Source organism: Triturus cristatus, chromosome 2_1 (genome assembly GCF_964204655.1).
Source record: "Triturus cristatus chromosome 2_1, aTriCri1.1, whole genome shotgun sequence".
Lineage (NCBI taxonomy): Eukaryota > Metazoa > Chordata > Amphibia > Caudata > Salamandridae > Triturus > Triturus cristatus.
Window position 1 is genome coordinate 1,039,819,275 of NC_140581.1, and position 27,066 is coordinate 1,039,846,340.

At 42.3% G+C, this 27,066-nt stretch overlaps 1 protein-coding gene across 1 annotated transcript in view; it reads left to right on the top strand.

Annotated features, from left to right (window-relative positions):
* Positions 1 to 27,066, top strand: part of LOC146866309 (uncharacterized) — an 88,072-nt gene that overhangs the window by 11,513 nt on the left and 49,493 nt on the right. The window contains exon 2 of the mRNA XM_085640843.1: positions 21,895 to 21,963. Within this exon, the coding sequence (XP_085496969.1) occupies positions 21,910 to 21,963 (54 nt within the window). The 5' untranslated portion in view covers positions 21,895 to 21,909. The remainder of the gene's footprint in view (positions 1 to 21,894; positions 21,964 to 27,066) is intronic.

Genomic DNA, 27,066 nt, shown 5'->3' on the forward strand with positions numbered 1-27,066 from the left:
AGAGGTGTGGAATTTACTTTTTGGTCTCAAAGTCCAGTGTTATGAGCAGTGGTGCGCAAATGTGCATTATGTTGTACATTGGCAGATGAAGTGTGTAATGCTATAGGAAGTAGTGCACAAATGTGCATTTTGTTGTACATTGGGAAGTATTATGAAGTTCTTACTATTGGCTTTGACATGCTCTCATGTCATCTTGAATCCTGACTCTGTCTTGCTAGAGCTTTCTGCGTACACAGGCAGGTCTCCCCAGATTGCTCAAGTTGTTTATCCACATTCAAGGTTGCTTTGTTTTTGGAGGGGAGATTGTTGAATGTATCACCAGAGGTTTTCGTAAGCTTTGTTAAGATAACTGCTGGAACATGTGAGAATGTTGTAGGAACGTGGGAACTCCTTTTGCCCTGGAATGTTTGCATGGAAGGTGGCCAATTCCAGTAAGTTTCCTTGGTGCAGGGGAAGGTCTCTCTGAACTTTCTAGTGTGTTTTGAGACTATAAAGCTGAGGTTTGTTGACCTGGAAGCCAGGATTGTTCGAGCCTGAATGGTGGGCGCATCATCAGTGCAGGCATCTGGTTGCTGAGTCTCCTTACTTCAGCTGTGAGTCCTCCAGTCTGGAGTGGGTCAGGATGAAGATTGCACCAGGTGAAGTGTTTTATTTCTGATTGTTGCCATTGGTATGTGTGGCTGTTTGTGTGCATTTTCAGTTTCCAGTTGCATACCATTTATTGTGACGCATGACTGACAGTGTGCACTGTCAGTTTCCAGTGGCTATAATCATCTGATGTATTTAGTGTATATATATCTTTCTGATTTCTTGCCGGACGTCCGGTATAACTTGCTTATTCTCGTGTTTTATTATCCATGCATTTAACAGTTGCATTTGCCAAGTGTGATGTTATGGCTTGCATATATATATATATATATATATATATATATATATATATATATATATATATATATATATATATATATATATATGTATATTATCTACTGGCGGTCGCCAGTAGATAGTTATAGTTAGGACCTATTTTCCATAGGAAATCCGCAACATTCTATTCCCAATAAGTCTGGCGCCGGTTGACGAATCCTCGCGAAATTTTCAAAACTAATGGGGCGCTCCGCTCAGCTCCTACCCTGAAAGTCTCGGGGGGATTCGTCAAGCGGGGGCCGAGAAAAAAGGGGGGTCCCAAAACACGTTCTCCCCATGCATTTTCCCATAGGACCTTTAGTCGAAGGTACAGCCCGAACGGCTGAACAGAATTACTTGAAATTTGGCAAAGAGGTAGTCCTCAGGTCAGGGATGTGCCTTTTGCATATATGGAGTCAATCTGTTCAGTAGTTCCTGAGAAAATTGCAGTTAAAGTACATAAATATCTATAGCCGCGCACCGTGCGCGCACGGTGCGCGCACCCTAACGTGCGCGAGCGTAATTCTGATTGGTGGTTACATGTCAGTCAACGTTCGAATCGGTCGAAATCAGGAAGTGTCGGCCGCCATTTTGTTTGTTTTGAGTGCGAGAGTGAAAAAGGAAGGTGGCGAACGTGAAAAAGGGGCAGGGTAGAGAGTTCCTGACCCCCTAGCCTTTGTCAGGGGGTCCCTGAAGGACCCCGAAGGCAGAAAAAAACATTTTAATTTTTTTTTTTAAAAATCGCGGGGTGCGCGCACGGTGAATAACTTATTGGGAATAGAATGTTGCCGATTTCCTATGGAAAATAGGTCCTAACTATAACTATCTACTAGCGACCGCCGGTAGATAATATATATATATATATTCACTTAAAAAACCATAAGTTTCACACACGTTATAGTTAGGAATTAGCATTTAAAAAACCTTGCAAATTCACTTAAAAAACCATAGGTTTCACACATGTTATAGTTAGGTGGACATTTCACTCGTAAAAAACCAATGAAATTACCCCGTTATAGTTAGTTCAGATAACTATAACTCGCCCGACCGCCACTCTATCAAAAGGATGATGACATCAGTGATGTCATGAGTGATGCCACTGACCACGTCATGAGCAGAGGATTGCAGGCGCGCGAGTTATAGTTATCTGAACTAACTATAACGGGGGAATTTCATTGGTTTTTTACGAGTGAAATGTCCACCTAACTATAACATGTGTGAAACCTATGGTTTTTTAAGTGAATATATATATATATATTATCTACCGGCGGTCGCTAGTAGTTATAGTTAGGACCTATTTTCCATAGGAAATCCGCAACATTCTATTCCCAATAAGTCTGGCGCCGATTGATGAATCCTCGCGAAATTTTCCAAACTTTTGGCCAGCTCTGCTCCTACCCTGAAAATTTCACGGTGAGCCGTCAAGCGGAGGCCGAGAAAAAAGAGGGGTCCCAAAACACGTTTTCCCATGCAATTTTCCATAGGATCTGTTGTCGCAGCTACAGCCCGAACCGCTGAACGGAATGACACCAAATTTGGCAAAGAGGTAGTCCTCAGTTCAGACTCGTGCCTTTTGCATAAATGGTGTGAATCTGTTCAGTAATTAGAGTTAAAAGTACGTATATATCTATGGCCGGGGAGGATCCGCGCACCCTGCCTGCACCATAAGCGCACCCTCCTCGAACCGAGCGCGCACCCTCCCGATCGCCGCTGAATGCTAATTGGCTGTCGAGTGTCTGTCTACATTCGAAACCAGGAACTGTTGGTGGCCATTTTATGCCTCGGTAGAAGCGAGGCTGAAGAAGCAAGGGGAATAAGTGAACATATAAAGGGGGCAGAGTGGAAATACTCTGACCCTCTAGAGGTGCTTAGGGGGTCCCAGAAGGACCCCCTGGGGCCCCTCTTTTTTTTTTTTTTTTAAACAGCGAAATCCTATCGCGTTGGGTGCACGGATTCTCTTGCGTTGGGTGCGCGGATCCAAGGAAAAAAACTTGAAAAAAGACAAGAAATCATTGGTTGTATGAAAACTTTCTACACTGAAAGGTAGGGTGTATATTTCTGTTTTTTAAAGGCATGATTCTTATTGGTTAACAAAAACTGATTGTAAGGAACATTATATATGATAAGCTGATATGTTGAAAAGTCAAGCACACTTGCTGTCTTGTTTAGTAACATTGTGTGCTGAACTTGTGACCTGTGTGCTCAGTGTTTCTATGGTAACAGGCAGAAGGAAGATTGGGGGAAGGGTTGAAATGTATTTCATTTGGAAAGGGTTGAAATGTTTAACCAATAGAAATGTCAGTTTGCTTTTGAATTTATATGTGAAGGGTTGTGATTTGATGTTTACATGTATATGTGTGGAAAATGAAAGGGAAACTTTTCCATTCTTTGTTTTTGCTGAGAGGTGCACAGTGCAGAGATTCTGTAAAAGAAAATCTGGTGTGTGACTGATATACTTCTTAATCTACAAAACAACTTGAAAGGTGAGTTATTTAATTGTGAGGGGATGTATGTAGACTATTTTGATTTTAATCAGACTAATGTATTTCTCCTGCTAAAGTGTAGGGAGTACTTTTTTTCTCTACAATCTTATTGACAGTGTGTGTGCATGTAAAAACCATTCTGTGATAAGCATTTGTGTTTTTCATGTGTTTGCAGACAGATAACTGTGCTGTTTTTATATTTTGGTAGAATTAGAAACCAGTCATTGTCTATGAATTTGTGAAATGAGTTATGTTTCTATACTAAAATGTAGTACTCCTTCTAGATGAAGAAATGTGTTTTGGTAAGCTGCTAGAGATAGTGAAATATGAAGATTGTGTGCAGTTTCCTTACCACTTTCACAGTAGTGAATGATTTTTGGTAAACTCCTAGGTATAGTGGTTGTTGTCTAGATTCACACTGTGAGTCTGTGTGCATTTGGGAACCACTGTGAGAGAAGCATTTGGTAACATCGTGTATTTGCTGACAGATAATTGTTTTAAAACCTGTCTTGTTGTCAAGTTTTAGTAGCATTAGAAGGCAGTTTTTGCTTATGCTTTGATTAAATGAGTCAGGGTTTGACACAAAAGTGCAGTCCTGAAATGTGTAGATTGTGAGCAGTTCCCTTACCACTTCCACTGTAGTGAATGAGTTTTGGTAAACTCCTAGGGATAGTGGTGCTTGTCTAGAATCACACTGTGAGTCTGTGTGCATTTGGGAACCACTGTGAGAGAAGCATTTGGTAACATTGTGTATTTGCTGACAGATAACTGTTTTAAAACCTGTCATGTTGTCAAGTTTTAGTAGCATTAGAAGCCAGTCTTTGCTTGTGCATTGATAAAATGATTCATGCTTTGACACTAATGTGCTGTACTTTAATATGTAGATTGTGTGTAGTCTCCTTACCCCTTGCACAGTAGTGAATGGTGTTCTATAAGTGTTGTTGTGCATGATTGCACTGAATACTCATAGAACAAGACACATGTCTAGATTTGTCAGAAATTATAAATTTCGATATGTGTGTGTGAATGCTGCACCATTCTAAAATTGGTGTAGGAAAGCACAACAAGGAGAATTGTTTTCATTTCTCCACATTTTTATATCTACAATGCTCAGCATACATTGAAGGAGAAAAATGCCTTTACTGATTGTTTTTGTGCAGGTAGGTGTGTCTTCCTGCACAAAAACAAACAGCACATGACACAGATATCCGTGCACTATGGTGCAAGGGTGCCTGTGTCACCACATGGCTGCAGTTTAAGCAGCCATGCAGAGAGAAGCATAGATTTGCAACATATTTATGTACATATGTTGCATCCCTGTGCTTTGGAAGTACTGCAGCACACTGCAGTTAAAGAGGTTACTGTGTGATGCTGCAGCACTTCCTCATAGTTTTGCACTTATACATTCCCCATACACTACTAATGCATTCATTCAGTCAATTACGTACTACACATACATTCATCTAAACTTTCACACACTAACAAAGAAATTTAGCTCTTTTTTTAAACCAGGAAAGTTAGTTCTTACAAGAACTTTTTTTTTCTTCTTACTTTTATATATTTTTTGGGGTTTCTGAACAATTTAAAAAATGTTTTTGGTTTTTCTGCAAAAAAACCCAAAAAACAAAACAGGAGGAACCAAACAATGAACTTCAGGGAACAATAAAAAAAACAAAAAAAACCTAGCAAATGTGACTTTCTTGCCGGCGGCAGATCAGATCGATCGACTGCTCACCGTAACACAAAGTCGCATTGCACTTAGTGCAGAGCAGTTTTAAATATTGAAATTGAGGACGGATGTCCAAATTTTGGGCTGATGGATGCACTCTTGAAGTGCTCGGCTGTGATGAGGTGGAAGGCGCAGGAGCAGGAGTGTCTCTCATCCGTCGGCATTCTTCTTGTGCAAGATTGTTTGGATGAAGGGTCCTTGGGTGCTTCATCATACTAGCCGTGCCGCACGAGTATTTCTTGTTAGGATCCCCTCGCGACAGCACTCTTTTGCAAATCTTGCATGTGACCAAGGTGGCATTGGTCTTTTTCTGCCCCTAGGGAAAAGTAAAAAATTTCCACACCACTGAAGAAAAACGTTCTTTGCGTGGTGCCTCCTCCAAAAATTCATCCTCAGATGTATGAGGAGATGCAGGTGATGCCTGCTGCCCTGAAGCAATTTTTAGTTGAAAAAAGTAAGAGCTAAGTGTAAACTTAGTCTAAAAAATCTTCTTCTCTGCAAAGAGATGCTCCTCCAAAGAAGGTCAAAGAAGAATGACTGAATTGGGTGGGGTCTTTCAATAGTTAGAACAAGAAGTGTAATGAACCAATCAAATCTCTTTTTTTGCAGGTCACATGGGATCCGCACACCCTGCACTTCCGCAGCATGCACCCAGCGCGCATCCGCGAAATTGAATTAAATTTTTTTATAGGATTAGATGTAAAAATATATTAGTTTTAAGACTAGTTTAGAGTTTGTCTTCAATTAATATTCACATGAAATACATATATATATGTTTTTTTAATGTTAAATATTTTGCGGGATCTGCGTACCTACCGCGTCATGGACGCAGATGACGCATCGCAGAAGTGCGTAAACGTCACGGTACCAGTCGCATTGCGATCGCGCACTAAACACGTACCCAACGCATACCGTGCACGGATGCCTCCGCGTAGGGATCGAGAACGGTGCGTATAGGGTGCGCGGATCCAAAAACATTGAAAAAAAATATATAAAATAAAGTTTTGAACATATAGTTAACGAAATATTTTTAAAAATATAAAAAAATATGTTTGAAAAACCCAATAAAAACAAATAATATTTGTTATTTTTTAAAAGAATTAATTAAATAAATACATTTTAAAAATGGTGATAAAAAATAATTTCAAAAAAACACAATTAATGAAATTGACACACTGAAATTGAAAAATATAGGAATCTAATGAAAATCATTAAACATGATATCTTTAGAGATAAGTTATAGATAGGAATTAGCATTTAAAAAACCTTTGAAATTCACTGAAAAAACCAAGGGTTTCAGGGGCCTTATAGTTAGGAATTGGCATTTAAAAAACCTTAGAAATTCACTAAAAAAAACATAGGTTTCAGGGGCGTTATAGTTACATCACTCATGACATGGTCAGTGACATCACTGATGACATCACTGATGCCATCTCAAATGACATCACTGATGACATCACTGATGACGTCATCCATGTGATAAATTAGTGCATCTTGCCACACCCTAATATAACCTTTGATACACCGACTCAAAATTTCAGACGGCCATTTTGAAAACCATAGATACTCCAATACCAATAACTACATACCCACTCATTGACTCTTAGGTCTACATACACCTCCACTCACTCACCTGTACAGTTACTCATACTTAAAGTCACTCAGTACAAGACAATCATATGCATTTATACACCTATATAGACACTCACACACAGCCAATCATCCATTGAGGTACTGACACACCTAGTCAGTCATGCAAATAATTAATTACAGTCCAATTTACTCACCTATACAGTTAAATACACTCAAGTTCACTTACTCATAAAAATACAAACAAATTCTGACGCTCTTATACAATTACTGATACAAGCACACACTCATCCATACAGCCACTCCCAAAATCACACACTCTCACATATAAATAGTTATATATTCTTACACACATATACACTGTGTTTCACATATGTAGTTACTGACACATGTACAACTGAGATACACATTCAATCACTAACACACCCTTACATACAGTCACCCAACCATAAAGTCCATCACACATGCACTCTTAAAACCATGCACCCCCTGAATCACCCACTCAGACATATATGCACAGAGTCACACACACCCTACCCACACAAACACTCAGGCACCCATACAGATACTCAGACAACCAATCAATAACCCATATAGACACTCATATAGCTATTCACAAAACCACGCAGCCACTTATAAACCAACACACAGACACATACAGACATTCACACAGTTTAGTCACTAGTCTGCAGTAAGATACATTTAATGACTCACTTATAGAGTCAGTTACGCACCTAGAAAATCACCCATTCGCACACTTATACACCCACTCATTCTTCCATAGGCATTTCACTATAAATAAATAAAATGTATTTAAACTTTTCAGAAAAACACAAATTCACTGGATGATGTCATCAGTGATGTCATCAGTGATGTCATTTGAGATGTCTTCAGTGATGTCACTGACCATGTCATGAGTGATTTAATATGTGACGTCATCAGCAGTGCATTGCGGGGGCGCGAGTTATAGTCAGCTGAACTAACTATAACAGGGGAATTTCACTGGTTTTGTACGAGTGAAATGTCCAACTAACTATAACGCCCCTGAAACCTATGGTTTTTTCAGTGAATTTCTAAGGTTTTTTAAATGCTAATTTCTAACCATAACGTGCCTGAAACCTATAGTTTTTTCAGTGAATTTCAAAGATTTTTAAAATGCTAAGTCCTAACTATAACGTGCCTGAAACCTATGGTTTTTTAAGTGAATATATATATATATTATCTACTGGCAGAAAAAGCATTTTTTGATTTGCTTATAACTTTGGCGTCGTTCGACGAATCTTTATGAAATTTTCCAAAAAGTTCCTCTTTTTAGGTCAGCTCCTATCCTGAAAGTTTGGGGGTTTTTCATGAAGGGGTCCCAAAACGTGTTTCCTCCATGCAGTTTCCATAGGAAACTTTAGACAAGGCTACAGGTCAAACTGCTGAACGGAATTATGCCAAATTTGACAGGTAGAAAGGTCTTGGTCCAGAAAGCATGCTTTTGTTTAAATGGTTTGCATGTTACGTAGGCTGTGGAAATTATGTCTGCAGAACAACAGTGCGCGGTATTGCGGCAAGGTTGCGTAGGCTCTGGAAATCCCATCGGGAAAGCAATGCGCCGTATTGCGGCAAGCAGTGTGTAGGGTGCATACACAGGTAGTGTGAATGTGCGGTATTGCGGCAATGTTCAGTAGGCTGTGTAACGGTGCACACACAGGTAGTGTGAATGTGCGGTATTGCGCCAACAGTAGGCTGTGTAAATCATATCGGGAAAATAACTGCGCCGTATTGCAGATTTCCTTTAATATAATGCGCAGTAATGTTTACTTATAATGCAGTGTTTACTTTTATCACAGACAGTGTCACTTTCTTAGATGAAATTTAATATTATGTGGGAGGGCGTGTTCTGTTCCTGTGCCCGAAACAAAATTAACATTTAATTGGCTGAGATGTTCCAACAACGAGCTCAATGTTCATTGGCTGCGAACTATTGAAAGTAGAAGTGTTACCAGCCATTTCCTCCCCATCCGCGGAGTAGCAGGGACATCTGATTGGCTGACGTGTTCCAAGCAGGACCTTTCCAAGCTTCATGTTTATTGGCTGCGAACTATTGAAAGTAGAAGTGTTGCCAGCCATTTCCTCCTCTCCCGCGGAGTAGCAGGGACATCTGATTGGCTGACGTGTTCCAAGCAGGACCTTCCCAAGCCTAATGTTCATTGGCTGTAAACCATTGAAAGTAGAAGTGTTGCCAGCCATTCCCTCCCCCTCCGTGGAGCATCAGGGACATCTGATTGGGTAACGTGTTCCAAGCAGGAAATTCCCAAGCTTAATGTTGATTGGCTGTAAACCATTGAAAGTAGTAGCTGGGAAGGATAGGAACACTATTAACTCGATATAACAGAGTGTGTTGCAGTGTTCTTTTTATTGAGTTAGCAATTGGGATACTTCCCAGGAGCACTATTTACTTATAATGTGGTGTTTACTTTTCTGACGGAGAGCTGTGGTTGCTCAGCAAAAATTTCAGTCTAGACAAATAAAACCGCAATTCATAAAATATCCCTTAAGCATGTCCACACACACCCTTTTTTAGCTGCTATAGTTTGTAAAAGTGTTGCCCCATATTCTTGATAATATAAAAGGGCATGAGTTAGTTTTAGATAAAGTAGAATTGAAGTGCTACAAGAAACACTCCCGCACTACTGTTGCGCTGCAAAAATTTCAGTCTACGTTTGAAACAGTTTTTATTAAGCAATTACAAATATACTTCCTTCAGAAACTGAAGCTGTATATATCAAAGGGGTGACAAATAAAAAGGCAATTTATAAAATATCCCTTAAGCGTGGCCACACCCTCCCTTTTGTTGCTGCTATAGTTTGTAAAAGTGTTGCCCATATTCTTGATAATATAAGAGGGCATAAGTTACTTTTAGATAAAGTAGAAAAGAAGTGCTAGAAGAAACACTCCCGCACTACATCATTTGAGGTCAGAAGAACAATAAGAAGTAAAAACAGTTAAACACAAATGACTTTATATTACATACAAATGTACGCTTTATCATTGAAAAAATTTTCTATTCTGCAGAATTCGGGAAAGTTCTGTCGTAGTGCTTAGAGTTCGCTCACTGCTCGGCTAACAAATCACATACTCTTTTAAGAATATATAGGATAGTAGAATAATAATATACACTACTGGTCCTATATATTGTATAGGAAGAAGTTGAATAGGAACCACAACAGAGAAAAATAGAAATACCCCAAAAAATGTAGGGTTTACCAAACAAATTCACTAAGAAAGTATGCTAACTAACTTTATTTAAACAGTAATTTCGAAAAAATATTGTCACTGTGAAAATATCTGATCAAGTAAGTTATAAAGGTTAGTAAGCTGTATTTTAGATGGGTTACTCCTGGCAGCGACAAATCTCCACTTCCTGTTGTGTGGAAATATGACACTATGGGGCCGATTCCTATCCGGGTCGGAAAGCATTCCGACCGAGCCAGATCCGGAGTGTTTTCAGACCGAGCCGGAGTCCTGCAGTTCGACCGAGCGAGTACGATGCGGCCGTATGCTGCCACACTTGGTTCGGTCAGACTCCCATAGAAGTCAACGGGAGCCGGTCGTACGACGAGTACATGGGCACCCACTGACTGAATGGGTATGTCGCGGACAAGTGCGCCCCTACAGTGGGTACGCGTCAGTGCCATCTGCACCGTACATGCCTGTGTTGGGGAGATCCATGGGTCTCCCCCTGTGTCCGAGTCGTAGGGCTGCGGGTGACAGGGGGTCCGACGCGGACCCCCAAAGGCAACCACCCCGACAATTTGCAAGCCGGACACTCCGGCTCGCACAGGCTGTCCGACGCATGCATCGTACTGGCTCGGTCGTGAATCGCATCCATTGCATGCCACGGTTAGCTTACGACCCAGACGTACGGAGCGTTTCGGACCCAGAAACGACTCGGTCTGTGATTTTCATGTAGCTCACATCGTACTGGTTCGCTCGTACAGCTGTACGAGTCGGGCGGAAAAGACGCGTACGGCTCGTAGTTTTTCCGTCAGGATAGCGTTCGGTGCCCTTCCGACCCGGATCGGAATCGGCCCCAAAGTCACACAAAAAGGAAAAGGAGGATAAACTCATGACTACAAAAGAAGATCAATAACTAAATACTTTTAGCGATGAATATGTTCAGAACTTCTTTTCTCCGGGACTTCAAAATGTTTTATCTTCGCGCCGACGGTTCATAAAGTCCTCTGAGATCATAATGTGTGGTTATTATAGTAAAAACAACAGTTGATGGACAGAATGCAGAACAATGTCATACATTCACCCCAGTACAGAGATCTGGGTCTAAATCTATCGTTTTTTGCTCACAAAAACGAAACTAATCTATCAACGGGTGTGGTTTATATACTTTTTGGTTATTGAGTAGTCTATGGAAGGAAGATGTGGCTCCACCCATTTAGATGTCATGTTTTACAGTTGACACGTGCTCACGTTTTAACTGTTTAACTTGTGCACGTGTTGGGAAAAGTTACAAAATGTGAAGCGGTAAAGGTTTCGATTTCGATTCTAACACATATAAGGTCCTTAATATGTACATACGTTGGAGAGCTTTAAAAATGATACACGGTAAACCATGTCATTTTCATTTTCAGGACTAAATACATCTATTAATTGCCGTAATTCTAAATAGAAGACATTAAAAAAAATATCTTTTAAAATAGAAGAAAAAAAAGTGCTAATATTTCTCATCAGTATGGTTTTAAATTAAAAAAATGTGAGCATTTGTAAAGCGTAGAGCTACCCCTGGAAAGGTGTGTCGGGGCTCGGGGGCAACGGAAAGATTAAGCAAGGTGTTGCCCACAGTGACATAGTGGTGGGCTAATGTCACACTGGAGACGGGCATCGAAATGTGAATGCTGTTGTTCGAAGTCAGGCATCATAGCTGCTGCGTCACACTTTTTCTATACTTATATGTTAATTACTGCTAATTATGTTTCAAACATTGTTAAATTATAACTTATAACAGACTACGGTTACAGTTAGTTTTTCACTACAAAAGTATGCACTTCTTTTTAAAATTCACTTAAAAACAATATATGTTTCAGGGACATTGTAGTTAGAAATTAGCATTTATAAAACCTTTGAAATTCACTAAAGTGATGTCACTGATCATGTCATGAATGATGTAATATGTGACGTCATGAGCAGTGCATTGAGGCTGCGCAAGTTATAGTTAGCTGAAGTAACTATAACGGTGGAATTTCTCTGGTTTTGTACGAGTAAAATGTCCAGTAAACTATAACTTCCCTGAAACCTATGGTTTTTTCTGTGAATATATATATATAATGTGACCGAGTTACGGCATTGTCCTTTTGAAGCAAGTGTCGCACACGGTAAACAGCGAAGCAAGTTGAGTTTTGCCAAAATCGACATTGAAAACCAACAAAAGAAGGTAAAGGGCAGCTATGGAGCACTTTGGGAGTTGTAGTCCCAGTAATCATCAAAAAAACACGAATGTAATTCTGCAACGAAGGAACACATTTATTGCAAAACCATTTGGGGGTTAAATGGATAACCTGAATTAATAAACTGTACTCACCCTCGTTGCATTGGTGATATACGGCATGAACCATGAACTAAAAACCAAAAATTGGCTGCCCTTTTAAATTGAGATTGGAAGAATTGACGGTTGTCCTTTTTCAATGTCTAAAGAGTTACGTTATTTAAAAGCCAACAAACCCACCGTTGTAACAGCAAGTGGCATATGATTAAGAGTCGCATGACTCGAAACGCGTAATGCCTGTTTGTCTTGAAATAAACAACCTTTGAAAGCACTGTTGGTGTGGCCCGTATTACGCTGCTGAAGGAGTGCGAGTTGCTTTAGATATATATAGGAATGAATGATACAGCGTTTTGTTCATATATATACCGATGGAAATTGCGAGGTTGGAAGTGTGGGATGTAAAGACTGTTATTGCCCAGCACTGCGCTACAGATCTTACCTGGTCACATTTTAAGTCGGTTTCCTACTTCAGAACGCAAAGAAAATACCGGCTAAACGGAACCACTCACCAGCACGATGGACAAACTGCATGCTGGGTATTGTAGTCTCATAATAATGCATTGCTTGAGTGATTCCGTATAACGTGACTCAGGTGTGCTCCATACAACTTTAGGCATTGGGGCTATATAATAGACTCACTCAGGAACTGTTAGCACCAGAGGCACCTTTAAAACGAAAGGCATTTGAGAAAGGTGTAATACCGAAACGCGTCATGCCTGTTTAAATAAATGGTCTTCACAAGCCCCGCTGTGTCTCCTCATCTACTTCGACAGAAGAAGGTGGTTTTTGGATGTTGTGCGTGCTGCCACTGACACGCGAGGATGGCCCTTCCGCAAGAGTCCTGGGGTTTAATGGCAATTTTTCCGGACTACCCCGCATTCCAGAGTGAACAGAGAACATGCTGACAATGTGCAGTCCATACTTACATGGAGAGACGTTGCTACTTCAATGGCGTCTCCGGACCTGCTACCGATGGAAATTGCGAGGTTGGAAGTGTGGGATGTAAAGACTGTTATTGTCCAGCACAGCGCTACAGATCTTACCTGGTCACATTTTAAGTCGGTTTCCTACTTCAGAACGCAAAGAAAATACCGGCTAAACGGAACCACTCACCAGCACGATGGACAAACTGCATGCTGGGTATTGTAGTCTCATAATAATGCATTGCTTGAGTGATTCCGTATAATGTGACTCAGGTGTGCTCCATACAACTTTAGGCATTGGGGCTATATAATAGACTCACTCAGGAACTGTTAGCACCAGAGGCACCTTTAAAACGAAAGGCATGTGAGAAAGGTGTAATACCGAAACACGTCATGCCTGTTTAAATAAATGGTCTTCACAAGCCCCGCTGTGTCTCCTCATCTACTTCGACGGAAGAAGGTGGTTTTTGGATATATATATATATATATATTCACTGAAAAAACCATAGGTTTCACACATGTTATAGTTAGCGGAAATTTTACTGATAAAAAACCAATGAAATTCCCCCGTTATAGTTAGTGCAGGCAACTATAACTCACGCGACCGCAATCCTCTGCTGATGCTAATACTGTATTAAGACACTTATTTGCCCATGTCTTCTTCCATACATTTTTAGCTATACATATATTACAAATATTTTTTTTTCATAAAGACACATATGTCATCAGCAGAAGATTGCGGTCGCGTGAGTTATAGTTGCCTGCACTAACTATAACGGGGGAATTTCATTGGTTTTTTATCAGTAAAATTTCCGCTAACTATAACATGTGTGAAACCTATGGTTTTTTCAGTGAATTTGCAAGGTTTTTTAAATGCTAATTCCTAACTATAACGTGTGTGAAACCTATGGTTTTTTCAGTGAATTTGTACGGTTTTTTAAATGCTAAGTTACTTTACGCCATTCGTGGCGTGCGCGCCCACTTAACGCAGTTCGTTCCGTGCGCACACGGTGCGCTTCGCGCACTGTGCGCGCAGAGTGAGCACGCGGTGCGCTTCGCGCACCGCGCGCCCACTTTACGCAGTTAGTGCCGTGCACGCACGGTGGGCACGCGGTGCGATGACAAAGCAAGAAAGCACGTCAACAAATCTGTTTCTGCTTTCCTCCGTGACTATGGTATGGGTGCCATTTACCACAACAACTTGCGTTATGACATGCAAGACATTTATAGAGGAGATGGTGTGCACTTCAATGATGAAGGGAACAGAGTCTTCCTCTTGAACCTTAGACTCTGCATCGGTACTTACTTGTAGGTACCACTAAAAAATCATTTCATAAACACAACGGCTCTTTTTAGAGCCCCCTAATATCTAAACACTTAAATCTGATTTTCTTTTTTTTTTTTTTCTACCGTACGCTTACCGTAAGCTTACCGTACGCGTACCCCGTGATTTTTTTTAAAATCAATAAATGTTTTTTTTGTACTTTTCTGTCCTTCTTTGACCCCCTTACAAATGTTAGGGGGTCTGTAACTCTCCTCATTGCCCCCTTTCCTTGTTTTCACTCTTTTTTTTCAGAGTGAAATACACAAAATGGCGGCCGCCGCTTCCTGGTTTCGGCCGATTCGAATGTTTACTAAGATCTAAGAGCCAATCAGAATCGCGCTCGCGCACGCCACCGTACGCTTACCGTAAGCGTACGGTAAGCGTACCGTAAGCGGGCTCAGATATATATATTGATTTAAAGGCTATTTTCTCAGAATCTACTGAACAGATTTACACCAAACCTACAAAAGGCACTTCCTTGACCTAGGGACTACCTCTCTGCCAAATTTTGAGTAATTCTGTTCAGCCGTTCGGGCTGTAGCTCGTTCTAAAGGTCCTATGGAAAAATGCATGGGAAAAACGCGTTTTGGGACCCCCCTTTTATCTCAGCCCCCGCTTGACGAATCCCCCCGAGACTTTCAGGGTAGGAGCGGAGCGTAGCGCCCCACCTATTTTGAGAAATTCGCGAGGATTCGTCGACCGGCGCCAAAGTTATTCAAAATAGAATGTTGAGGTTTTCCTATGGAAACGTGGTCCTAACTATAACTACCTACTGGCGACCGCCAGTAGGTAATATATATATATATATATATATATATATATATATATACATATATATATCCTCAAACAGAGTCTCCAAGCACAAGGAGCCCCCGACCCTTCAGGGCGGCCTCATGAAACAGTGAGCATGGAGCAGCTCACCAGTAGTCATCACGACAAGGCAAAACAAATGAGGCCCATTTCTGAGAGCAAGTCATTTATTACGAAGGCAGCAGCACACATTTCCCTTTCCTTACGCGAGTTTCAGCAGATGCCTTGGTCACAGGTTGGAATTGATTAAAAAAGCAAAGTGCGTCTTGCATACTTAAATACGTAATGTCACATGACCAGTTCGTAAAAAATATAGGTTCCACAATGCATTGTACTGAGTTTAAAATGTTCCACATAGACTCTCAGTAGATCTGTTATTTAGCATGTGCAAACTTCATTCTTTCAAAGTACCTGCATTGTTTCAGTGGCAGTATAACTCATGCAGCCATATGCTTTGTTGTTTATTCCTGCAAGTGCTCACAGTTAACGTAAGCCTACGTGAAAAAAATCATTGTTCCTCAGAAAGGTCAAAAGCGGGATGTCATCCCCTCCGACTCCCTTCCACACAGTCACCTTTTTCACACTAGTGGCATTTCCTTGGTAGGTGGGGTGACTGTAGTGGGTCATGCTCCAGATCAAATCCTCAAACACAGTCTCCAAGCACAAGGAGCCCCCGACCCTTCAGGGCGGCCTCATGGAACAGTGAGCATGGAGCAGCTCACCAGTAGTCATCACGACAAGGAAAAACAAATGAGGCCCATTTCTGAGAGCAAGTCATTTATTACGAAGGCAGCAGCACACATTTCCCTTTCCTTACGCGTTTCAGCAGATGCCTTGGTCACAGGTTGGAAATGATTAAAAAAGCAAAGTGCGTTGTGCATACTTAAATACGTAATGTCACATGACCAGTTCGTAATAAATACAGGTTCCACAATGCATTGTATTGAGTTTAAAATGTTCCACATAGACTCTCAGTAGATCTGTTATTTAGCATGTGCAAAATTCATTCTTTCAAAGTACCTGCATTGTTTCAGTGGCAGTATAACTCATGCAGCCATATGTTTTTTTGTTTATTCCTGCAAGTGCTCACAGTTAACGTAAGCCTACGTGAAAAAATCATTGTTCCTCAGAACGGTCAAAAGTGGGATGTCATCCCCTCCGACTCCCTTCCACACAGTCACCTTTTTCACACTAGTGGCATTTCCTTGGTAGGTGGGGTGACTGTAGTGGGTCATGCTCCCGATCAAATCCTCAAACACAGTCTCCAAGCACAAGGAGCCCCCGACCCTTCAGGGCGGCCTCATGGAACAGTGAGCATGGAGCAGCTCACCAGTAGTCATCACGACAAGGCAAAACAAATGAGGCCCATTTCTGAGAGCAAGTCATTTATTACAAAGGCAGCAGCACACATTTCCCTTTCCTTACGCGTTTCAGCAGATGCCTTGGTCACAGGTTGGAAATGATTAAAAAAGCAAACTGCGTCATGCATACTTAAATACGTAATGTCACATGACCAGTTCGTAAAAAATACAGGTTCCACAATGCATTGTACTGAGTTTAAAATGTTCCACATAGACTCTCAGTAGATCTGTTATTCAGCATGTGCAAAATTCATTCTTTCAAAGTACCTGCATTGTTTCAGTGGCAGTATAACTCATGCAGCCATATGCTTTGTTGTTTATTCCTGCAAGTGCTCACAGTTAACGTAAGCCTACGTGAAAAAATCATTGTTCCTCAGAACGGTCCAAAGCGGGATGTCATCCCCTCCGACTCCCTTCTACACAGTCACCTTTTTCACACTAGTGGCATTTCCTTGGTAGGTGGGGTGACTGTAGTGGGTCATGCTCCCAATCAAATCCTCAAACACAGTCTCCAAGCACAAGGAGCCCCCGACCCTTCAGGGCGGCCTCATGGAACAGTGAGCATGGAGCAGCTCACCAGTAGTCATCACGACAAGGCAAAACAAATGAGGCCCATTTCTGAGAGCAAGTCATTTATAACGAAGGCAGCAGCACACATTTCCCTTTCCTTACGCGTTTCAGCAGATGCCTTGGTCACAGGCTGGAAATGATTAAAAAAGCAAAGTGCATTGTGCATACTTAAATACGTAATGTCACATGACCAGTTCGTAAAAAATACAGGTTCCACAATGCATTGTACTGAGTTTAAAATGTTCCACATAGACTCTCAGTAGATCTGTTATTTAGCATGTGCAAAATTCATTCTTTCAAAGTACCTGCATTGTTTCAGTGGCAGTATAACTCATGCAGCCATATACTTTGTTGTTTATTCCTGCAAGTGCTCACAGTTAACGTAAGCCTACGTGAAAAAATCATTGTTCCTCAGAACGGTCAAAAGCGGGATGTCATCCCCTCCGACTCCCTTCCACACAGTCACCTTTTTCACACTATATATATATATATATATATATATATATATATATATATACATTTGAATGTCTTTCATTTGACATCTGCGAAAGCCTTTCTGTTAGAGAGCATTGCATAAATAATACCCCAAGCCTTATTCTGAAAACAGTCTTTGATGCACTTCATTTTATAAAGTGAAATCCCTCTCCAGGGTGTGTGGTGTTGTGTCTATTGCCATGTGATATTCTGTATTATCTGGATCTGCGAAACAAGACAAACTTGCAGTCGGTATTACAGGTATTCTAATAGCCATTAAAAGTAGTATAAACAAAAAGGAACATGTAACAAGCTATGGAGAAGACATAAAAAGCAGTGCCCTGGCAGTCAGGAGTGGGGGACTGGAAACATTGCCTTAAACCACACTTCTGTTAGGAGCGCTGAATGTACCAATACTCTTTGGGGCATATTCTCAAGGACGCATCGCCGATCTAGTATCTAATTACCACCACAAAATTGGCGATAGACCCATCTCCCTATTCACAAGCCTGCGCTAACAGCTGACATTGCCAGTTTATCCCCGATAGCTGCAGCAAAAAACATTGTAAAGGCTGACAGCTAACGCTAATCATATGCAGAGTAGGCATTCCCGTCCAAAAACTCACGATAACACCACTTCACTATATTCTCAACAACCAGCCAGATCGGCGATGCGGGCCAAAAACAGGCGATGAGGCACATTAGCAACAGGGACTTAAGACCTGCTTTTACCTGGTCTTAAGTAGGACGAAGACCTGTAGTAGAAAGGGAGCCCAGCCCAGAGCCACATCTGAAGAACAACAGATGCCATGGACCCACCAATCATGCAGCTTGGAGACCCAAGAGGGCCACAACACCCACCGCCACCCCCCCAGGACCACCCCCCCGGTCTACCATCCAGGCAGCGCAGAACAAGACAAACATTTGCCCTCTCGTACTTGTCCACAATATTAACAATCAGAGTCACCAAATAAGCTCAAAATGTTTATTTTGACTACAGTGAGACATGATACAGCCTGCGAGCCACGAGCAGCAGCAAAATGCATGAAGCGAGCCCCATCAGCTTTGTCACAATACCATAGAATACAAAAGGAGTCGTTATTCCATAAAGACAGTGAGAAAGGCAAAATTACTAGGCCCAATCACCCTCCCCTCAGCAGTAAGAAGTTACGTTACATAACAGAAGATCCCTAGGAGTCATTAGCAGACCCCCTACCTGAAAGCCTAAACGCATAGGTCTACTTCATAGGAATAGCAGAGCTCAGCTCCATGGAACAGCTTCCTTCGAGTGTGTTTCAAAAACATGCAACCACGTCATATCAAAGCACGATTAGTCCAAATTTCAGCTGATGCTAACATGTCTTGCCTAGGTAATAGGGACTGACCAGAACAGAACAACAAGAGATATTTTCGACCGACCGTGCACATTACGTCCAGACAGAATTTGATGTGAAAGCTGAGAACGTGAAAAACTATCTGTCACCATGTACAGGGCAGAGGTGAATTGTCACAAAAACAATCTCTAGCAGAGGCGTGCGCAAAAGCAGCAGCATAGGGCAAGCAAACTCAGGCTAACTTAGCAATGTTGACAATGTATCCAAAGGGTCTCATAGCCCCAAATAACACCCTCCCCCTGGTGAGTCAGTATGACATAGACAGAAGACCAAAAACAGAGTTCAAAAGTCAGGTAGTGTTCAAAATATCGGTGAGAGACTACCCCCAAAAAGAAATGGACGAAAGTTTTGAAAAAATGGAAAGTTAGTAGAAAAAGCTAACAGCACATTGAGCTGTGGAAAAAAGAGTCAATAATGCAGACAGCGTAGTTGTGATGACCTCAGCTGTTAATCCATGAAGGTACATGTGCAAAGAAATACAATTCCCTCCAACAGTTCATCCTTGTCATTGGTAGAAAAAAGCAATGACATCCAATTAAGTAAGTCGAAGGAACAATGATGTACCTTATATGCAGGAGCATCCAAAACCAGAAATGGGAAACTTGCATGATATTCAATGAAACTACGTTGTAGGAATGTCTGCATAGTCACACAGATATCCCATTGAGTCAAGATTCCAAGTAAAGCTGCACGCATCATATGACCATCCCCAGAACAAGCCTGGTCATGCGCCTTCAAGGGAACCATCAACTGGCTGAAATCAGGGACTGGACACCACGTGTTTGATAGGCACAATTCCATCGCCCAGGAGAAATGACATCTCCTGCAATGGAGCACAGGCTGAGCGCAAGTATAGTATGCAAATCGAAAGGTCAAGTTGTAACTGACGACAATCGTTGCCAAGGGCAAGCATCCAAAAGCCTCATACTGGCGAGCACGGTAGAGTTGGAGCTGGTCCGGCCTGTGCATAGCCTCAAAGTGAGCAGCCATTACGAATCACAAAGAGGAGAATCAGGATATCAGCCTCAATCACCAATATAAAGTGACACCCGCCGAAGACACTGGAATAGGTAGAATGAATGAAAGCTGGTATTAACCCGAATACAGTTGGACAGATCAGACCATGCCAGATCCCCCACATTTAAAAAAAGGTTCAAGGCCTGTCATCTCGGATGCATTGAATATTTGGTGAATTAGTTCCCCCACATGAAGTGGGAGGTCAATGTCAAGAAGCGACTGTATCTTGCTCGAGGTCCGAGCCACCTGCAATCCTTGGATTATTCTCTGGCGGAAGTGAGGGCCACCTCCTGTTGGAATATAAGGGCTTTGTGCCTGCTCTAATTTTTTAACTCTACTTTCAAAGTCGGAATGGAAGGCCAAAGTGTAGAATCTTGACTCCCATGCGTGGGCGGGAAAAGGACCTTGCTACAGCAAGTTACGCCCTGCGAAGCTTTTACCAAGTTTTGGACTCCTGCCCGCAAGCCACAGCAGTCTTGATTGTGTAACATAAGTTAGCTGCCGTCAGTAGGCAATGTAAAGACAGGCATGAAGGATGGTCTTGGTGTCCCCTTCAGTAGGCATGCTGGATTATGCTCAAACACGTTACATCCGACGTGCAATTGGACGTGTTTGCACACATGAGAATGACACACTGTCGATTCACACTCCTTCCCTGTAAGAAAAACTGCTTTATCCTCCCTCAGACACCAATAAACAAAGGTTACCTCGCATGATTTGTGCATGAATGCACTACCAAGCGGTTTGAGGCGGCAAACAGGAAAGTTTTGTTGTCAGGCTTGTGGACATGCGCAGACAGGCATGACAATGGTATGCCGTAGGAGTGCACGTGATGCACCCGCGCAGCGCACACATGGAAATATGCTCGGGGGAGGGAGGAGCAGCTGTGAGGCTACCTAATACACGTTGATTCCACACATTTGCCCGGAGCAAAACATGGCAGACATGAATCCCAAAGTCGCACACATCGCACGCCACAAAACTTGTAGGTCTGCTAACACAGCATGCAGAACCACCAATTCACCCATGTCTCACTTACCTCTCACAGGTGATCATGGATATGTACTCTGCCCGTGGATTATGACACCCCTCCGAGCCTCGAATACCCCAGACCAGAGGCAGTACAAGGTGGCCTACAAACGCACCAAGGGCATTGTTGGTCGCACATTTGGCGTGTTGAAATCACTTTTCAGGTGCCTGGGACTCACAGGTGGAAGACTCCCGTGCAGCCCAGAAAAAGTTTGCAAGATGATCATTGTATGTTGTCTATTGCACAACATCTGTGTACGCACCAATGCCCCATGGATCCAGGTACCAGATGCACCATACGATGATGAGGGGGATGAGGCAGGTGGACCACACTCCACTGATCTGCTTATCGCCGATGATTTTATCGCTGTTAGGCCAATCGCAACTTTTTTTCATGTTAGGGTTTCCTTTTTTATCGGCGTCCCGGTAAGTTTAACGCGGCCATTTGACGCGTTATTGGAAAACTATCGCCTGTTGCTGGCGTGTTGAAAATACGGCGTTAACACGGTGTTAGTTTCCCGTGATAGACGGCGTTCTGTACACATGCGTTCACCTAGGTTGGCGATGATTATCGCACGTTCTTGAGAATATCCCCCTTTGTATGTAATGAAGGGGGAGGTATTTCATGATGTTTCTGTTGTTTCTGTTAAATAACATTATTCATTCTCACAGTAATGTTTCCCAAGACATTCACTTTATGTAATCTTTAACTAAATTGTTTGTACCTTGTTTCTTGCAGGAACAAGTCTCAAAGATGAAGAGGATGTTCCTGGTCATCACCCTAGTACATATAGCCTATGCATCCCCGGTAAGTAACCCAGAGGGTTTTAAACATTGGCCATTTATTTTTGCATGTACACGCTACATTCACCTTTCTGCTGTATGGGTTGCTCTGAAGCTAGCCTAGGCATTTTCTTCAGTCTCTTCTGGTCCAGTTCAAGAGAGCATTGCCATGCTTTACTCTAGAAACCATAACTCTAGTGCAAGAAAATGGGTTTTCCGCAAAGGTGGGCATACTTGTTCAATGATTGGTAGTTGTGATGAGTCAAGGAGAGGTTGAAAGGTTTCTGCACTCTTATTTTTTTGCTCTCATTTACTGCTTAGAAAACCCATCACCCATATACTAGCAGTGCCTGGAAAGCATTCCACAGACCCTTTAGTGTCCCCCTCCAGGGTCATACTGTTACAAGTGGCCAAGGGAGAGGGAAGAAGCAGCCACCACTGATTCCAGCTCCTTCCTAGAAACACAGACTGGTCTGAACCACATTTTTGGTTGATGAAGTGGCAAGGTATGATGGGAAAAAACCTTTACAATGCATCATTTACAACACATGCGTTTACATGCAAGTCGTTACAACGATGTGTTGTTACATCACATGCCATTACAACACAAGTCGTTACAACGAATTGCGGTAGGGGGCAGAAGGTTTTGGATTTGTTGGATTTTCAATCCAACACCTTCCCTACTGTTGCACACACTGGAGTTGAAATAGTAAATTACACTATTCCAAACTCCAGCGCCCCCCACTGCAAGTCATTGTAACAACTTGTGTTGTAATGAGATTGTCATGCAACAACGCGTCGTTGTAATGACTTGTGTTGTATAGAGTGCAATTCGGTAAGACAGATTTCCCAACCACACTTCTCCCTGCTTTGGAGGCAGCAGAGGACCTAATTTCTGTGAGATCCCTCCTTCTTCTGAGGCCGTGGTTGAGGAGTTTCATTCTTCTCTTCCATTACTTCCTCCTTCTGCTTCTCCATTTCCTCATCCTACTCTTTTTTCTGTGCTGTAGTTAGCAGCTGATGTGCCTCTTTCCAGGCCCTGGAGGCTTTCTGGATCTCCTTTCTCTTAGAGCTCTTTGTTCCACCCTGCAAAATAATTTTAGCTCTGCCACAGTGTATCTTTCAAGATTGCTGAGATTTATCTCCATGCTTGCAGGAAAGAGTTTCAGGTGCACAAATGAGGTAGGAACTCATTTTGGATGGAAAAAAGGAAAAATCGCCAATCGAGGAGAATTTAAAAAAAAGGTTGCATTTGATGTCAGATTATTTCTCTGGAATTTTAGTGGGACTCCAACAACACAAGGGTATTTGGTTGCACTGGATTGGGACAAATTCACAAGTTCAGTCCTGCCATGATGGAACTCAGTTCGGACACAGGTTTGGCCTGTTGACAGTAGCATCTTATGTCTTTGGTGCAAGGACTGCAGAGCATTGCTTGCAAAGCTTCAAGTCATTTGGCATTGGTTGCGATGAAGTTTTGGTCTGTGAGGCTTTGCAGGGCCTTCGTCACTCCACATTGGTCCCGATGAAGTTTCAACTGTGCGGCGAGGTAGTGCGGGACTTTGTGTAGCTCATTGTCGGTTCCAATAAAGCTTTCAGCTGTGCAGTGAGACTGTGTGTGGCTTTGTGTCACTTGCCATTGGTTCTGATGAATCTTTCGGTTTTATGGTGAGGCTTTGGGAGGCATTGTGCCTCCATGCGCCAGATGTGATGGAAACTTTAAATAGGCAGGGAATTATCTCTGATGCAAGCCAAAGGTCCAGGAACAGGAGAGGCACCTCTTGGGGATTAGGGATTCACTCAAGCAGAAGCCAGCAGGGCTCAAGCAAGTCCAGCTGCAGGCCCAGTGCAGCAGGTCAGCTGTGCAGTTGCTTGTTGTGATCTGGTAGTTCAGGCAGGGGGTCGCCAACTGACCCTTGTAGTTACTCAGGTTGTCTCAGGTGAAGGGAGCATGTCCAGTCTTCTTTCTCAGAGAGCAGGGCAGTCCTCTGTCATGTAGTTCCTATAAAAAGTGTACAAGATCTGCGAGTTTTAGACAACATACACTGTAGCATTGGTGTCAGGCGAACTCTGATCACCCCCACCGGGTGTGTTAGCCTTTTGTACCAACTAGCTCACAGTGCCACTAGAATCTCCTCTTACCAAGGAGAGAATAGTTCCTAGCAACCGTCGAACATGACAACACTGATCCCTCAGGACCATGGAAACAATATACTACCATTCGCTCATTCACTCGTGCTTGCTTAGTCTGTCTCAGAGAAATACACAGAATAAACAGGCTGGGCATTTTCAATAAGCATTTATTGAACAGTTGTTATTCTGGTGTAAAATAAATGAGCTGAAACAACCATTACGCAGCATAAGATATAAATGATTAGCAGTACTATAAAGGTAAATGGATGGTGTAGCTCTACCATCTTACAATAATCATGAATACATCTGAGTATATAAAACACATGATAAAAAGATGCGTACTCCTACGATGCCTCCCTAACTCGATGTACCTAAGTGTACCTAACCTGTGTGTAGGTGTTAAGCCAAGAATCCCTCTAGGATTTAATCAACCCCATTACCTAAAGTGAGAGACTGTGGGACCCCGTCCTGGTCTCGAGTTGGACACCCCGCGAGAGATGTTAGACCACTGCGAGCTGGAGTGTCTGCATGCAGGAACCTCAGCGTCTCTAGTCAGTTTATCTGCCAGGAAGTCTCGGTCTCCTCTGTCTATCTTAGCAAGATGTGATATATATGTACCCATAAGCCTCCCTAGGGGTCCTACCTTGCTGTATTACTGTGTCGGCCTAAGGATGACGTCGGGCATGAACTTTGTACATAGATTTTATACAGAGGATGGTAGTCCTGCTGTGCTTTCAAGAATCCTCATGCATAATGTATGAGATGTTGAACTAGGGAAAACCCACGTTCTGAATGCAGTGTATTATCTAGGTAAAAGGTCAGACCCTGTAAACCGTGACAAGTGTAATGTAGGGAAGAGTATAGGTGAAGGGTAATGAAGTTACCGAGGTCTACATTATGGTACCTATATGGAATATAACACCCACTCCTCTTCCGAATGGACGACATAGTTACATTTCTAAACGTACTACTAGGCTGACTAGATATTGGTACGCAAATCGTTAAAAGCATTAGTTTTTTGTTTTGCTAAAAAAACAATGTTCACAAAGTTAAAAGTTTAAAAAAAGAAAAAAATATTCTAAAAGAAAAAATGGAAATTGACACTGAAGCTATAGCTCTAATATGTTCGCAGGTATAGTTCGAACTACTATGATCATTTGAAAGCCATGCATGCTCAAAAAGAATGTCAATTTTGATACGGAATTCCAATTTTCCGTTTGTTTACCAAAAGTCGAATTTTTTCCCAGCACACGACGGGCCAAATGAGTCAAATATTTATGTGTCCTGGCTAGTAGACGCAAAATTTTCGTTGCTTGCCTCCGCAGTCGACGGTCCCTGTAACACCTTGCATATTATGTCAATTGAGCACAGATGATCTTCCGTACTGTCACCAGCCAGTGCTGGGGCAGCCTGTGCGCCATCCAAGGCCTGGGTGTCAGAGGAGGAGCCGGTGTTCATACCAACAGCAGCAGATACTACCTGTGGTGCCTCTCGGAATGCCGACATCAACATGGGAATATGCTGGGGACACTGCAGAACATGGGCCGTTATCGGGTCCAGTGGAGCATCAACGTCCAGTTGCGCACAGGATGGGAGTGTCAGACGGAGATTCAACACCCATTCTTCTCTGCAAAACAGGCATCGGAGGACAGGTATGATGCAGTCCATCCAGATTGGTCTAAATGACAAGAACCAAGAAGCACTTAGTTCCCTTAGGCGAGGTGTGCCTAGAAGTTGTACCATCAGATCACGGTATTTTCTATCCAGGAGTACTGTTTCCATCTCCTTGGTGACTGGGACGTCCATTGCGTAGCAGAAAAACGTCAATCAGGATTACTGCTATTAGAAACAAGATCAGAGGCAATCGTCCAAATATGCTTCCAAATACGGAGTGTATAAAGTTTGGTATAACTCCGAGGACCGTCTGTAAGGTGCTTCATAGTCTAGAACCTATGGTCTTAAATAGGTGGACAATGCCAATCGTATCGGACATGTTAAAGATACGACTCACCATTTCTACGAAAAAGAAGGAGCAATTTGTATGTATAAGTGCCTGTATCTCTGCCAAAGACCTTGCAACTTGAAGATCAAAAGTCTCTTGAGCGGCAGGACAGTCCTTTGGTAGCAGCGGGGCAATTATCTGGGGAGCAAGGCTGGCCTCATGGACCAAGACAGTCCTCTGGGAAACATGGCAGTCATTCTGTCCAGGTCCAGGAGTGCACGCAAGAATGGCTCTAGAGATCCAATATTTATTCCTGGTGCCAGCCTTTGAAGTGGTAGGATTCCCTATACTAACCACACATATAGTTCTGGAAAGTTCTTCCATTCTCCTGTCAAAGCTCCAAGAAGTTTGGCGTGACAAATGACTATTGTCAGGTTCTTTTATGTGTGAAGCAGGCAAAGACCTTTGAAGCAAGTGGGGTTTCAACTCACGTCCTACCTTTTTAAATACAATGCACTCTGCTCTATGGGTCATTAGGTCCTATCTTAGGGGTGAAATGTGTATTACAAAGGTAGGTTCAGGCCTGGCATATAGTTTACTTTGTTGAAAGGATAGTCTACAACTACACTACAGGCTGCAGTGGCAGGCCTGGGACATGTTTTAAAAGGCTACCTCAGCAGGTGGTAGAATCAGTGGTGCAGGTCCACTGGTAGTATTTAATTTACAGGTCCTAAATACCTATAGTACCACTTTACTAGGGACCTCCAAGTAAATTAAATGTGCCAATTTAGTGTAAGTCAATTTTACCATGTTTGACAAAGAGACCATGAGCACTTTAGCACTGGTTAGCAGTAGTAAAGTGAACTAATGCCAACATAAATGGTTTAATCATAGAAGGCAAACATCTGGGGGAGATCCTGCAAAAAAGGACCTGGTCCAACAGGCGCCTAGTACTTTTTGGCACAACAACATCTAAAATTTTGAAGATTCATATCTCTGGTTCCTTTCATCCTATTTGTGCCGTGTTGGTGTCTATTTGCTCATTATCATTTT